The sequence below is a fragment of the Lepidochelys kempii genome, chromosome 15, assembly GCF_965140265.1.
Source record: "Lepidochelys kempii isolate rLepKem1 chromosome 15, rLepKem1.hap2, whole genome shotgun sequence".
Lineage (NCBI taxonomy): Eukaryota > Metazoa > Chordata > Testudines > Cheloniidae > Lepidochelys > Lepidochelys kempii.
The window spans coordinates 12,776,576-12,791,159 of record NC_133270.1 but is presented as its reverse complement, the minus strand read 5'-3'; the positions used below and the strand labels follow the sequence as shown (position 1 = coordinate 12,791,159).

Below are 14,584 nucleotides of genomic sequence, written 5' to 3'. Positions count from 1 at the left end.
ATGAAATGGCTAAGGAAGAAAAAAAAATCCCTGCCCACACCAGTCAAGGAAACATGGCAGAATCCGAGCATCCATTACAAACCACTGGTTACTAGGACAATTCTCACCCCTAGTCTGGATTTATAAAAATCCTGTCACTGGTCGTAACAGCTGAACTGACGGAAAATACTGCCCACAGCTGTAGGGACTGGCCTACCTGATCTCACCCATGACATGTATTTTACAACGTTCCCACTTGTGACAGATATTGGTACTCTTATGCAGGTTCAGACAGATAGCTAAAAGAACCAGAAAAGGGCTATTTAATTGGGATCAGCTCATGTGTTTGCTTTTAAGGGCAGGGCTGGAGTTTCAGGGGGGCGCCTTACCCTGCGGGTTCAGAAAGGGGAAAATTACAGTCCAGCGTGAAAGGCAGCCAGGGCGCATCAGCCATTCGTGGGATGTCCCTTCCGGGCGAGCAGGCTTGGAAGGGCCGAGCATCGCAGGGCTGGCGGGACCACGCTCGACTGCATCACAAGCCAGACCAAATGGCTGCCGCTGCACCCTGGACCCACGGCACCCGGTCTGTGCGGGCGCTACCCACCCGCAGGGCGTGCACACGGCCACGGCCACCCACCCACACACCCATGCAAGAGGCGCGGGCTCAGGGTCTCCCCGCTGGGCTTCAAAATGGCAGCGGGGCGCAGGGCGGAGAGAAAGGGGGGGCGCGGGGCGGAAAGAAAGGGGGGGCGCGGGGTCGGGGCGCGGGGCGGAGAGAAAGGGGGGGCGCAGGGCGGAGAGAAAGGGGGGCGCAGGGTCGGGGCGTGGGGCGGAGAGAAAGGGGGGCGCGGGGTCGGGGCGCGGGGCGGAGAGAAAGGGGGGGCGCGGGGCGGAGAGAAAGGGGGGGCGCGGGGCCCCGCAGGGGGCATTCGCACGCGCCTTGCAGAAATCTAACGAGACCCAGCGACGCTTGGCAAGGGAAGGGGGCGGTCGGGGGGGGCACCCGCTTTTCCAAAGGGATCTCGGGCACATACCCAAACGCTCACGCCCAGCCTCTATTGGCTGCAGACAGCCGGAGACCCGCAAACCACAAGCCGAGGGCTAAGCGCCTCCTTCGACAGCCAGCAGCACCGGCCCCCTCGCCCCACCCCGCCCCACCCCTTTCGGAGGGAGAGCAGCATTACTCGGGGACCAGTTATTTATTTATTTCGGGGGGTGGGGGGGGGGAATCATGTGCCTGCTCTCCCCTTCCCCCCCCCCCCCGCCCCCAACCCTTTTTTTGCAAGCTGGGATGAATGCACTTCAGAGGTTGTTTCTGCGGCTATGATTTGGGCGGCTTGAGATCCCCCCTGGTTCAAAGGAGACTGACAAGCTGGTCAGTTTCACGCGCTGATTGCCCCAAGCGTTTGGTTCCCCTTGGTAAACCCCGCGCAGAGCCATCTCCTCCCCGCTGCAAGCGGAACAAGCAAGGGGATCCATCATGGGGTCCAGGCTGAGCAGACAAAGCAGCCTGGAGGAGGAGAGCGCCTCTGGAGAAGACTCGTGCCCCAGGTTAGCTAGGAAGGAGCCGCACAGGAGGGTGGAGACTAACCGCGGGGACTTTCAATTCGCTTCCCTGATCCTGAACTCCGAGAAGCTGTCCGGGGTGCTGAGGAAAAACAACCCGGCGCCCTACGTGAGGAGGGTGGGATGGATCCGAGAGATCCAGGCGACCATCCGGGAGCACAAGAGAGAACACGCGGTCCACATTCTCAGATTGCTCAGAAAGGTAAATGACTTAATAGTGCAATGAAAAATAAAAGTGCATGGAAAATAAATAGAAACAGTTATTTAAAAAGATCAGCAAGCAATGCCAAGAGAAGTGCACGCAAAGACTAAAGTGTAAAAAAGTGCATGCAAAATGCTGAACAAAGCAGTGCAGACAAGGTGTGCAGAAATAAAACAACGCTAACTAGCAAGAAAGCAATGCGAAAAAAAAATGCTGAAAAGCTATACACCAGTGCAAAAAAAGCACACAAAAATAAAGCAGTGCAAACTAGCAAGGAAGTCATGCGGGAAGTGCAAGCAAAATTAAGCAGTAAGAAAGAAAAAAAAGCAGTGGAAAATGCATGCAAGTGCTAGACCAAATTTGGAAAGTAAGCAAGGCCCTTTAAGAAGTGCTTGGAGGAAAAAACATTGTGCTAAAAAAGGGAATGTGTCAATGCAAGCAGGTGCATGCAAAACCACCGAGAGAGGGATGCTAAAAAACAACAAAGCCGTTCCACCCCAACATGACAGAGCAGGGAAGGGGTTAATCGTGGGAAGGGCTGGTAGGAGCTAACGGAGTCTATGGCAAGACGGGAACCGCTGGTCCTGTTAGTGAGAGGGCAATCTGGGATGAGCAGGGAGAGGGATTCTGATTTTCCCTCATTTTGAAATGAATTTTCACATGGTACCTTTTGCAACGAGTTCAAGGGCTGCCTCCGGGAATGGAGCCCGACGCGGCCCTTATTCACGGAGCGAAGCTCCTGATTTGGAGCAGAATCCTTTCCGCTTTCCCCTTTGCTGTGTTCGACCCCGAACACTCTCCCCACGGAGCTACAAGGCGGGGTTGGATTTGCCCCTTTCTGGGGTGTTGGTGGGGTGATTTGTGCACAGTCCTCCAGTGATTGGTCCATGGAAGGGGGGGGGGTGTGCGAGAGGGGCTAGGCTCTTTGTGCTGCTTTACCAGGCATGCAGATGCTGGGTCAGCAATCCCACTTTGGGTGTGGACGTGGGGAGAGGGAGGCAGCCTCTTTGTTCCACACAACCACCAGTGGCAGGAAGGATGGCTAGAGGCACGGGAGCCCTGAAAGCTAGACATCGGGACACGCATCTTTGTCATTAGCATCTTACTAAGTCTCATTGTGCGGGAGGAGGCGAGTTTAACCAAATCCCTCAGAAAGAGGGGGTGAGTGGGAGTTGTCTGTCCATAACCACTAGGGACACAACTGAATCTGTGCAATTAAGGATTTTAGAGCCAAAAACCCATGATCAAAACTCCTTCAGGCAAGGACCTTGGAAAGCTACCTACTAATCAAGGCCATTTTATGCCAGAGACTAACAAGAGGTAGCCCCTTTCCATAAATTAATCCTGCCTGTTGATTCAATCAGAATGGGCTACTGAGGAGTCTGGGTGCAGGACCTGGATGAGGGGTGGTCTATTTCTTTTGTCAAGGTCCAAATGTCTTGATCAAGGTATGGTCAAGGTCCAGACTGCAGAGAAAATTAAAACACAAAAATAATGATAATAGTAAGTAAATAAAGATTTTGGGATCCATTCAAAAACATCTGGTGGTCTAGATTTGGCCCGTGGTCCGCCTATTGACTGCCCCTGCCCTGGATACTGAATGTCGGTTTGGGGATAACTTAGTCAGGGAAGGAGAGGTAAGCGGGTCAGTGGATCACAGGCAAACTTGTTCTTGTCTGTCTCCATCCAGGAGAAAAAAGGGAATATACAGACAGTCCTGTGCTAAATTGATCATAAGGACACAACTATTACTGTCCTGGAACAGGTTCATCCATTCTGGTGTCCTGTCACAGACAGACAGGATCAATGCAGGCACAAGCCGCACTCCGCGCTTAAGTTTGTATTCTGTATCATAGAGGGACACTTTTTCCTGACCCCAATGGGTCAGCTTCTGAGGACTGAAAGCCCTTACAATTTGTTATCCTAGCAGGTGTCATCCTTGTTTAGATAATTGTCTAATCCTCGTTTGAAACATGCAACATAAGACTGATTAATAAACTTACTTAAAGTGTAAGCTCTTAGGGCGGGGGTCACCTGTCATGTTTGTGCAGCCCCTAGACTAATGCTTCTAGGGCCTCTATGCACTACCACATAATCATAATTCTCCTGCAGCAGTGAGTTCCACAGAGTCATTGTGTAAAGAGTATTTTGTTTAATTAGTGTAAGGTCCTGATTCTACAAAATTTGTTCACATGAGTAAACTTACTCGAGGGATTACTCCTATGAGTAAACAGCACTTTCATGAGCAAGAATTTGCAGAATTGGGACCTAACAGCGTAGCTTCTTAATTTCAGTGTGTCCCCTTGCAGTAGAATTTACACTACCTCCTACCCCATTAACATACAGACTCAATACATTAGTCTTTGTGTTGGCATAAATACAATATTTCCATTCCTTTACTTGAAATCATTTTGAGTACATGTTCTCCGGAAAGCCGCTGTGGGGGAGGGGGCGGTTCACGCAGACAGAGGACAGGAGAGACATGATTACAAGAAGCTTGCAGGGGGGGAGGGGAGGAAATAAGCAAGTTTCAGCCTCTAAAATGCAGTGATGTGACAAGAAGGGACTTTTGTAGGCTTTGCCAGAGGCTGGAATTACAGTGTGTCATTTCCTGTGGTGCTCAGAATCTTTTACCTCTAGACAAACACTTAAACCCCTCTCAGATCTTGAAGTCTCCAGAAGGGTCATTAGCTGGCAGCTGGGATTTTAATGTTGAGTCATTGGGCCATCTGGAATGGAAGGTCATTTTGAAACCTTCCTTTGCACATGGCCTGACAATTTCTTTCGGGTCCGGCTCTAGGGCAGCCAACAGTCCCTTATTAGAAGGGACATCCCTGATGTCTTCATCTCTATACAACAAGATCAGGAGTTGCTGAGGGCTGTAAGCAGCAGCAGGAAATACCCCAGCAAACGTAGGTGAGCACGGCTTAGTATTAATAAATAAATAAATAATATTGGGAGGAGGGGTGGGGTGGGAGTGCTAAGAATACAGTCCCTTAGTTTTGAAATACAGTGTTGGCAACCCTAGGCTAAGCCATGTGCCCCCATCCTTCCCACTTCTGCACTTCATCTGAGAAGAGCCGGGTACTAACTAACATTTCCCTTTAACTCACTTTTTCCCCCCCCCCCTTGTCCCCAGCTCAGGATTCCCAGTTGTTTGTGTGTTAGGGCAATAACCTACCGTGAAGGATATAGGGTCATTCACATGCACCCGTGCTGTGCAGACACATAGAAATCAGACACAGTAATTATCATGGCTGAGTCAGGTGGAGAGAATCCAGCCAACACTTATACTAACGACTACCTACTGCCCTGTGTGCTTTGTAATGTCATTTAGTAGAATTGTTATTGTGCCGTTCCGTGGCTAACCGTCGACAGGGCCATGGGACAGAAACAGCATTACGGCCGTCCTAGCTTGGGCAGTAGCACTGGTAGCTAAAGAGTTGCCTGGCCAGCAATGAACTGAAGAGTCTCTCATGAGCCGGTCGTTAACCGTTTAGCTTGTGCTTTGCCCTTCCAACCGTTCCTCTGTTCCTGCCCTGACTGGCTGTGGAACGTGGAAGCATCGGCCCTCACCTTCCTTACCTTGTATATTGCAACCCTCGGCTCCAGTCTGTCACGGGACATCCCGCGTTATACAGACCGGCGTACCTGAAGAATAACAGGCATGCAAGAGCCACAGAGCGATGGGCACAGGTGGGGCGGGGTTTGACGGCTGTTTGGAGGGAGTGAGATTCACTTGTGAAATATTAAGGGGTTCAACTTCATTTCAGAACCTACATTGGAAGGGCAAAAACGGTCCCTGTGCTGAGCTGCAAGGAGATGGGGAGGCTCAAGGAGCCTAGCATGGGTGCTGGAGCTAGCCATCTCAAAGGGGACAGGGCAAGGGGGTGATAAAGGACAGCAGCAGAGCTGAGCCAGGGCAGAGGGAGCAGGTGCCTCCCCCCGCCCATCCACCCCTCGAGCCTCATGGGGAATAATTTCTCCTCCTCCTGCTGCTGCCGCTGCAATGTGCCCACCCCTTCCAGCCTCCAGAGCAGGCTTCTGACAGCCATGCTCTAGCCCTGGATTTTTACCTGGCAGTTTTGTAATTTTATACTTTCAGGGCCAGTACATGCCAAGGCGGGTGGGCAGTGCTCTGCCTGGCTCTGTTCCATTCCCAGGACCCAGTCCAAGCGGGGCTCTGGGTGTCAGCACTGGGCCAGCTCCATTAGCCACGGCAAGTTGCCATTTTAAAAACCAGGAGCCAGATCCTCTGCGGGTGTCAGTGCGCAGGGCTCCATTACAGTCTACACCAGCAGAGGATCGGGCCCAGGTGAGCTACACTGATTGACACCAGCCAAGGATCAGGCCCACGATAATTAAATTATTAGAACACAAAAATGTAAATGGGTCAAAACCATAAGTCTGTACTGTCGGTTAGTCACAAACCAAACTCCTTAAAACGATATATTCGGGGGGCGGGATCAACTAACTAGTGCTTCTGGGCTGAAAACGTGTAGACCGGGTGTTCTCAAACTTCATTGCACCGTGACCCTCTTCTGAGGACAAAAATTACTACACGACCCCAGGAGGGGGGACCGAAGCCTGAGTCTGCCTGATTCCCACTGCCCCGTGTGGGGTAGTCAAAGCCAGAGCCCGAGCTCCGCTGCCCTGCACGGGGTAGGGGTCAAAGCCGAAGCCCAAGGGCTTCAGCCCCAGCCAGGAGGGGGCCTGTAACCTGAGCCCCGCTGCCCAGGGCTGAATCCCTTGGGTTTTGGCTTATGCCCTGTGCAGTGGGGTTTGGGCTTCATCCCCAAGCCCCAGCAGGTCTAAGGCAGCCCTGGCAACCCCATTAAAATGGGGTCCCGACCCACTCTGGGGTCCCGACTCACAGTTTGATAGTCTATACCAGCCGTTCTCACTCTGAAGTGGCTATTTTCAGCCACGTTATTTACAAGCCTCTCACCTAAGGGATGAGAAACAGGAAGGCAGATTCCTCTTTAACTGGAAAGCTCCAAAGGGTGCTGCTGAACCCGAGTGTTTAATTACGGCTGCCGAGTTTCCAGCCCTGCCCCGCTTCCCACATCTTTGTACGTCACGCTGTATTTAGGAGGGTGAGAAAAGGACTAGAGAACCTGTGCCAACTTCCCCTATGTGTTATGGTGAAGCCAGGTGCTGGCATGATGCCCTGATGCATTCCTAGCCCGTGCCTAGGTGTCCATATCAATAGCCATGTGTGGCAGCTTATTCTTATGTTGTTGACCCATAAACGATGTTGCTCAGTTTGCTTGGGGATATCCTACTCCTGTAGGAATCATCGATGCACAGACAATGAGCTAACATGCACTCAACTGCGTCTCTGGCACATGTGATCGCCTCTTCCTCTCTGCATTGGATTTGGAGCCAGTGACTCTTCTGTATCCTGCTCTCTGCTTGGTGAGAGACGGGTGGGGGGAGGGGTGTTGCTTTTTCTCTTGCTGATGTCTAGGGTCAAGATACCCCAGTTCTCCCATGGCTCTGTCCCCCGGGGGTCGTGCACGCACACAGTTCCTTCCTTCAGTGCTGCAGATGCACCTTTTGCCCTGCGCTGTATTAAGCACAGACTCAGCAGAGTAATGAGAGCACCTGGGACACCCAGTTGCTTGCTCATGTCTCCTTGCAGCAACGTCTTGAGCAGATGTCTTGTTTATTCCCTCATCCGAATCCTCCACGTCGATTGAGCCAAGTCCCAGCATAGTCCCTCCCCCATGGGACTTCTCTCATTCTTCCCCCTTCCCCGTCAGCTACTTGCCACTCCTGCCTTCGCCCTCCTCAGAGCCTGTTCTGCTGAGCGCATCTATTTCCTTGCCAGGTTTCCTTTCTTCTCCTCCTCCTCCGTTTCTCATCCTTCTCACTGCCTCATGCATCTCTGCTTACCTTTGCCAGATCAGAGTTTCCCTCAGTTTCTATCGGGACTTGCGCCTTCCCTTCTAGCATAGAAAAGCCTCCCAATGCTTGGTCCTGGGGATCATCACATGATTCATCCCGTCACCCCCCACTGCCCAGGAGACTTTTCATTTGCAAACAGTCTCCCAGGCTCTCCTGATGTTCCCAGTTAGCGTAAGTCACAGTATACCCTGAGCCTGCAGGTGAGCTTTAGGGACCATGTTCCCAGCCAGGGCTTGGGCCAGGGATGTGGAGATGAGAGAAGCAGGCTGCTGCTTCCCCATTGATGCTGCAAGAGCTCTAGGGCAGTGCTTCTCAAGCTAGCTGAGGTGGGGGACCAGCAAATTTTTCCCCCCCCCCCAGTGTGCGCGCAGACCGGCAGCCAATGGCTCACGGACAGGCACCAGTCTGCGGACCACCACTTTGAGTAGCACTGCGCTAGGGGACAAACTACAAATGGATTCTTCGCAACAGTTATGAGGATCTCACTGCTGCTGCTGAGGTGGCCCTGTCCGGCCTCTGACTCATAGGCACTCACTCCCCACGAAAAGGCTGCAGCTAAACTAGCTATCAGCTCCTTCAGCGCCGGTGCTCCTGCACCTTTCCTACGGGGACTCTTGCTGGGACAGAGCAGAGCTGGATTAGCTGTGAGCTTGCCTCTAGCCTCTCCTTCTGTGGGCTCCCGCAGGGAATGGAGTGACTCACCTTTCCTTGGCTAATAGCGTGAAACCTTTTCTGCCCCTCATACAGTAGACAATCTCCAGTCTAGACCAACCCAGCTCTGGCCATTCAATCGGTCTTATCCAGCCATTCATCCAGATACTGAAAGGGCCCCCATCACAATAGTAATATAGTTCTGCTCCACCATTGTTAGGCAGCCTCCTGCATTACTCAATCTCTTCTTCTTGGACCCTAGCATGGTGGTTTTATGGCTTCCACGCTATGTTTTTTTAACATGTAGCAACTGTAAGGGGGCCCTGAAGAACAGAGTCTAACTGCTTGTATTCTCTTCTAGGACTTGGGATTGGAAGGTACGTGCCTCAGTGAAGTGCTCTACAAGAATGCTACTTTCCTCAACTTGGTGGACCCCATTTCCCACGACCTGCTGATGAACCTCGCTAGAGATCTGCAGTGCCCCAAAAAGGTGAAGCCCACTAATACAGTGGTCCCTGGGGGAGAAAGAGTTGATCCAGGAATGTGCTTATTGAACTGCCCAATGCCACTCCATTCTCCGTTGGGTTTGGCTTAGGAGCTGTAGTTCTCTAGAACCAGCCAACTCCTACTCCCTTGGTGTGACATCGTAAATGCTGCCATAGATGTATATAGAAGTCATTTAAAAAAAAAAACGCATTAAAGTTTGTGTGTTAAGTGCAGAGAAGTCAGGAAATTCCCTCCCACAGCAGTTGTGAACTCAGCCACAATGTGCATGGATGTTTGTGTGCAAATGGGTCCAAAAATGCAGGGGCATCTAGGAAATACACCCATGCTTGCAGGCCAGTCTTCATCATGCAACCCCTTGGCATGCATTCATTAACATGGTCTGGCCACACAAATAAGCTACACCAGTCTAAAATGGGCATAATGGAGTGGAGGATCAAGCCCCCCTGATTAGTGCAGTGGCAGGATAGGCGCACAAGTGTCAGCAGAATACACTAGAGTTCCTTATTTAAGAAAGGAGGGGGGAGGAAAAGTCACATGACTGCACATCAGACTGAACAATGTATTGCACGGGGGGGTGGACCTCCAGCTCTAGTCCTGCAATCTCCTGAATATCTCAGGAGCGCTGCGCCTGCGGTGATTAAGTGTTCCTATGCGTACATGTAATCAGTCAGACATTCAGATAAATGCCCGTACCTCCAGATAGATATCCTGCAAGCCCTCTGCGTGCACGACTCCTGTTCAAGTCAACCAGCTGTCTTTGGCAGGAGTGGGCTCTTGGGACCCCAGGTTATTGAAAGAGCTCAGGGCCAGATTTCCAAGCGCTCAGCACCGGCATATTGGACTAGATTTTCAAATGAGGTCAGGTCCCACTTAACTGAGAGCCAGATATTTCAAGGAGCACTTCGCCCCCAGCTTCTCCCATTCGGATATTCTGAGACACATCTTCAGAAGAGCCCAGGGTCTGCCGCGTAGAGCTCTTTTGGAAATCTGACCCCAAGTAAGGGGGCTGAGCTCCTTTAAAAATCTGGCCAGTAGGGCTTGTTCCTGCAGTGCCCTGAGCTGCCCCAGTGACCTGAGTGGGAGCGGAGGCACGCAGCACTTTGCAAGGTTGGGCCTTACATTGTTAAGGAAAACCCTGTCTAGTGTGCGCGCAAGGTGCTGCTTCAGCTCAGTTATCGATGCTGTAGGTCAGACCTTGCTGCATGCAGGATGGGTAAAGGTAGTGTTCTTCCTACCAGCCCACCTGGGACAGTTCAGTTATCCAAGCCCCAAAAGGTACCCGCGCCATTTCCTGAATGCCTGAGCCTGCAAACCCTCCCTCGCCAGACGTCCTGTTGGTGTCAGTGGGACACGGAGGGCTCCTCAGGTCAGGAAGGGTTAGTTGTGGTAGGCCATTAGCTCGCAGAAACAACCTTCCACTCCCACCCTGCCCCTCCAATCAGCCAGCTCACTAGCAGCCAAACATTGTGAAAACTTTAATCACGCCCCATGGGCTGAGAAGCAGCATGAAAAATGTCCACCCAGGAGGTCATTTCTTTCTGAAGGTTATAAGCACCTAAAAATGGGGGTTTGCAATGAAAATGCTTCACAACTGTCATTCCAATGACCTCTGGGTTTATAGTTCTAAGTTACTTCATGCTGACTGCCTCTTCAACCTCACAAGACACAGTGCCTTCCAGGGGAGGTGGGGATAGATGGGGCTACCTTCTTCTGCTGGCCTACTGTTTATCAGATAGATTGCACTCTGGAGACATACACACCCTGAAGATGCTGAACACCTCAGTTGCCCCTGAAGTCAATGGGAGTTAAGTTGAGGAGTAGATGGGGCTCAGCACCCTGCAGGATCAGACCTCCAAGCACATAAAGGGATAAATAGCAGTGCTCAGCCACCCGCCTTGTTTCTTTCCATTTTCCATATGGGTACTCGGCAGCACAAAAGTCTGGATTATAGACCTTAGGCAAGTAATAGGAAGGCTGTGCACAATCTGTGCCAGCAGATCGAGGAACATGATCGTTCCCCTCTATTCAACATTGGTGAGGCCTTCTCTGAAGTCCTTTGTGCAGTTTTGGGCCCCACACTACAAGGAGGATGTGGAAAAATTGGAAAGTGTCCAGCGGAGGGCAACAAAAATGATTAGGGGACTGGAACACATGACTTCTGAGGAGAGGCTGAGGGAACTGGGATTGTTTAGTCTGCGGAAGAGAAGAATGAGGGGGGATTTGATAGCTGCTTTCAACTACCTGAAAGGGGGTTCCAAAGAGGATGGCTCTAGACTGTCCTCAGTGGTGGAAGAGGACAGGACAAGGAGTAATGGTCTCAAGTTGCAGTGGGGGAGGTTTAGGTTGGATATTAGGAAAAACTTTTTCACTAGGAGGGTGGTGAAGCACTGGAATGCGTTACCTAGGGAGGTGGTGGAATCTCCTTCTTTGGAGGTTTTTAAGGTCAGGCTTGACAAAGCCCTGGCTGGGATGCTTTAGTTGGTGCTGGTCCTGCTTTGAGCAGCGGGTTGGACGAGATGACCTCCTGAGGTCCCTTCCAACCCTGATATTCTATCACCCTAAACCACAGGGCTCCTGCCAGTCAGAGCGGGAGTCTATGCGGAAGGCTGCAGCAGAGCAGGTATGCACAGTGCACCCCTCCCGGCTGTTTGCTGTAAGTGGCACCATACACAATAGCTGTGAAGCCACCCGCTGGTATTACATGTGCCGCACGTCCCAAGGGAGTTGGGATGCTTCAGCTACTTCCTCGCAAAGTTACAGGGCCTGAAGCGTGGTACTCTAAGCACTTGCCATAAAGAATGAAATGAGTAATTGACAGCTTTACCCATCCAGTTCTGACTTACACACCCTGTGTTGCAGTCACACAGCTAAGGGCTGGGAAGCCAGGCAGCTATGAAGGTTTTTTTTAAACAAGTCAGACACATTTGGGAATCCTCACCTGATGACACTGGCCCTCTCTAAGCACTCATATCACTTTCAGCTCTGCCCGTTGTCATTCATCCTGCAGCATGTGCAAAGAATATCAGGGTTGGAAGGGACTTCAGGAGGTCATCTAGTCCAATCCCCTGCTCAAAGCAGGACCCATCCCCAATTTTTGCCCCAGATCCCTAAATGGCCCCCTCAAGGATTGAACTCACAACCCTGGGTTTAGCAGGCCAATGCTCAAACCCCTGAGCTATCCCTCTCCCCAGAAGAACTTGTGCAAGCAAATTCAGTTATTTCAGTGCCATCTTTTATCACCGGGAATGACAGCAGACCACTGACTGTGGGCAACTCACCATGACTCTTTCCAATGGCCCAGAGCAGGAGTCTCTGCAGGAATGCGAGGCACTCATAGATACTCCAGTCCCAGCCTCTCCCAGCAGGAGGCACGGTAGGGAATGGGACAGGAGTGCTGGTTGTTGAGCGTGCAGTATTTGAAGGACTGACGATAAATCACATGATTTAGGGCTTGGGAAATATTCAATCCAAGCAATTTTAGCTTGGCTGCATAAAACAATGGCAGTCATCCTGGAATTTCTCTGTATAAAGGTAGGATGGTGGTACCTGCCCATACTCAAGCAGAATGTCCTACGTTGGCCTGAACCTAGATCGTTACAATAATTACTAATGAAGAGGGCAGCAACGGGATGAAGGCAGCTCCCAACGCCCCATGTACATACACACACACCCACACCCCTGTGCCGTTCCCTGGGTAGAAATCAATTCATTTAATCAGTTCCATTTGTTATGCAATGTACAACCTCCACCAGACAGTAATTCTCACACACACACACGCCGTACCTGCTGTTGAGCGCTGGGCCCTGATAATCCCACAATGTTCCCATGACACTGTCACAGTTCAGGCGACTGCACTTATATCCCCCTCTGTGGTCCTTCCAGGGTATGCGCTTTAGACTTCCAGCTCGTAGCTGTCACCTATCTTGGGTGAAGACCCATGTCTCACTCCATCCTCTGTCGGGGTTTTAAGGCTGCAAAGCTCCATGGGTTACACTGCAACATCCCCAGCAAGCCAGACTGTCGAAATAGGCCAGTGCCTGCAGTTTGCTTTTCTCTGAGGGCTATGACCCATGTATTGCCTGCAGTTATAAGTTACGATTCAGCTCCTTCCAAGCAAGCACCTTTATTCTTAAGGTGAAAGCATTGCAACAATAAAAGAACATACACACCTGCTAAACAGCTTACCAGAAATCATCTCAAATCAACCTGTGGCTCTGGTAGGTTTTAGGCCTTCTAACCCCACAACTGGTTAGAAGTTCATCTGTCATAGATCCAGCACCAGACCAGACACTGCACAGATCAGCCATTTCTTTATACAAAGGCCCGCACTGATCTTGGCCTTGTGTAACAGATAATCATCAGACAGGGACCCTCTCCTCAGGGCACAGCTTTGAAAGGCCGAGTTTTTGCATAATTGGAGTTGGGAAATTTGCATTCACCTCACCCTAGGAATTCCAGAGGAAATCCTCTTTCCACTTATTGTCCAAAAAGTCCAGATTTGTCTGGCACATTTATAGTACAGTTTTTTGAACTCCCATGTCTCTCATCTGTCACATCTGCCCCCAAGAAGTTACATACAATCCCGGTCCACAATGATACATAAAAGTAATACAGTAAGGTCTTCCTAAGACATTGCAGGAAATTGCCCTGTCAGACATATGCCTCCGTGCAGAGACAGAAAGGTAGGTGGAAGGGGAATCTTCTACCGCTTTCCCACTCTTCTCTCTCACCCAGCTCTGGTGTGGGCAGCTACTGCAAATATCCTTCAAACCTCTGCCTTGCATTCCCCATGCAGACAGTCACACTCAGGGCACTAGAGAGGGCTGCAAAGGGACCTTGCTGGACCCAGAATTCCTCCTGGGGGTTCCCATGGTTCATAAACCAGGGCGGTAGCCCTGCTTCCCTTGGAGAGGGGTGCAGTATGCTTTCCACTCCACACCACACCAGCTCTACAAGGGGGTTAGGGTTAGGTCAGTATAACTGTGTTGCTCAGGGGTGTCGATTTTCCATACACCTGAGGAACATAGTTATATCACCAGAAGTTGGTAGTGTAGACCAAGCCTCCATCTCACAGAAGCCTACATCCCGTTGACTTTTAAGCATCTGACTCACTTCTCAAAAGGGGAGTTAGCCATCTACGTCATTTGGGCCCTGCAAACACTGAGCAGAGAAAAATCCACATGCCTTTACAAATTTGGGCCTTACAGTCTAATCACCATGGAGTTCCACTGCTGGTATCCAGAACTCACAGAGATCATAAGCAATCCCTGCCCCTGGATCACTCAGCCTGTAGGGATGGACTGTCTTGGGCAGGGGTTCTTCACAGATTTCATTCTAAAAAGCCCTTGCTAAGAATCCCTCTCCACACACTGCTCAAGTCTCAGAATGGCTCATCCCATCACAACAGGCTTAACGTGAGACTCTGTGCTCTAGGGCAGCTTCTTATACAAAAAGAATAAAACACTTCAAGAAGAGTTACATTTTGAAAGTGTGTCCACAGGGGAGCTTGGCTAATGGCTTTCCCCACCCCGGCCCCAAGTTATATTCCCCAGAACAGGTCAGGAAAAGAGTTTTCTTTGAAATTTCTCATGTTTTCACAGAAGATCCAAAACACAAAAATTGTGGGGTTTTTTGGGCAACCAAAACCTGAAAAAAAAGTTTCCCTAATTTTGGCAACAGGACAATAACAGGACATGTTATTTCCATTTTTGACAACCAAAAAATGGAAAATGTTTTTAGGCTCTTCTCTAAAGCCTCCAAATTTTCAGT

At 50.7% G+C, this 14,584-nt stretch overlaps 1 protein-coding gene across 1 annotated transcript in view; it reads left to right on the top strand.

The window, feature by feature from the left end:
* The first annotated feature begins 1,167 nt into the window (after nucleotides 1-1,167).
* LRRC75B (leucine rich repeat containing 75B) overlaps nucleotides 1,168-14,584 on the top strand; it is a 33,146-nt gene continuing 19,729 nt past the window's right edge. The window contains exons 1-2 of the mRNA XM_073313714.1: nucleotides 1,168-1,747; nucleotides 8,670-8,798. Of these exons, the coding sequence (XP_073169815.1) occupies nucleotides 1,460-1,747; nucleotides 8,670-8,798 (417 nt within the window). The 5' untranslated portion in view covers nucleotides 1,168-1,459. The remainder of the gene's footprint in view (nucleotides 1,748-8,669; nucleotides 8,799-14,584) is intronic.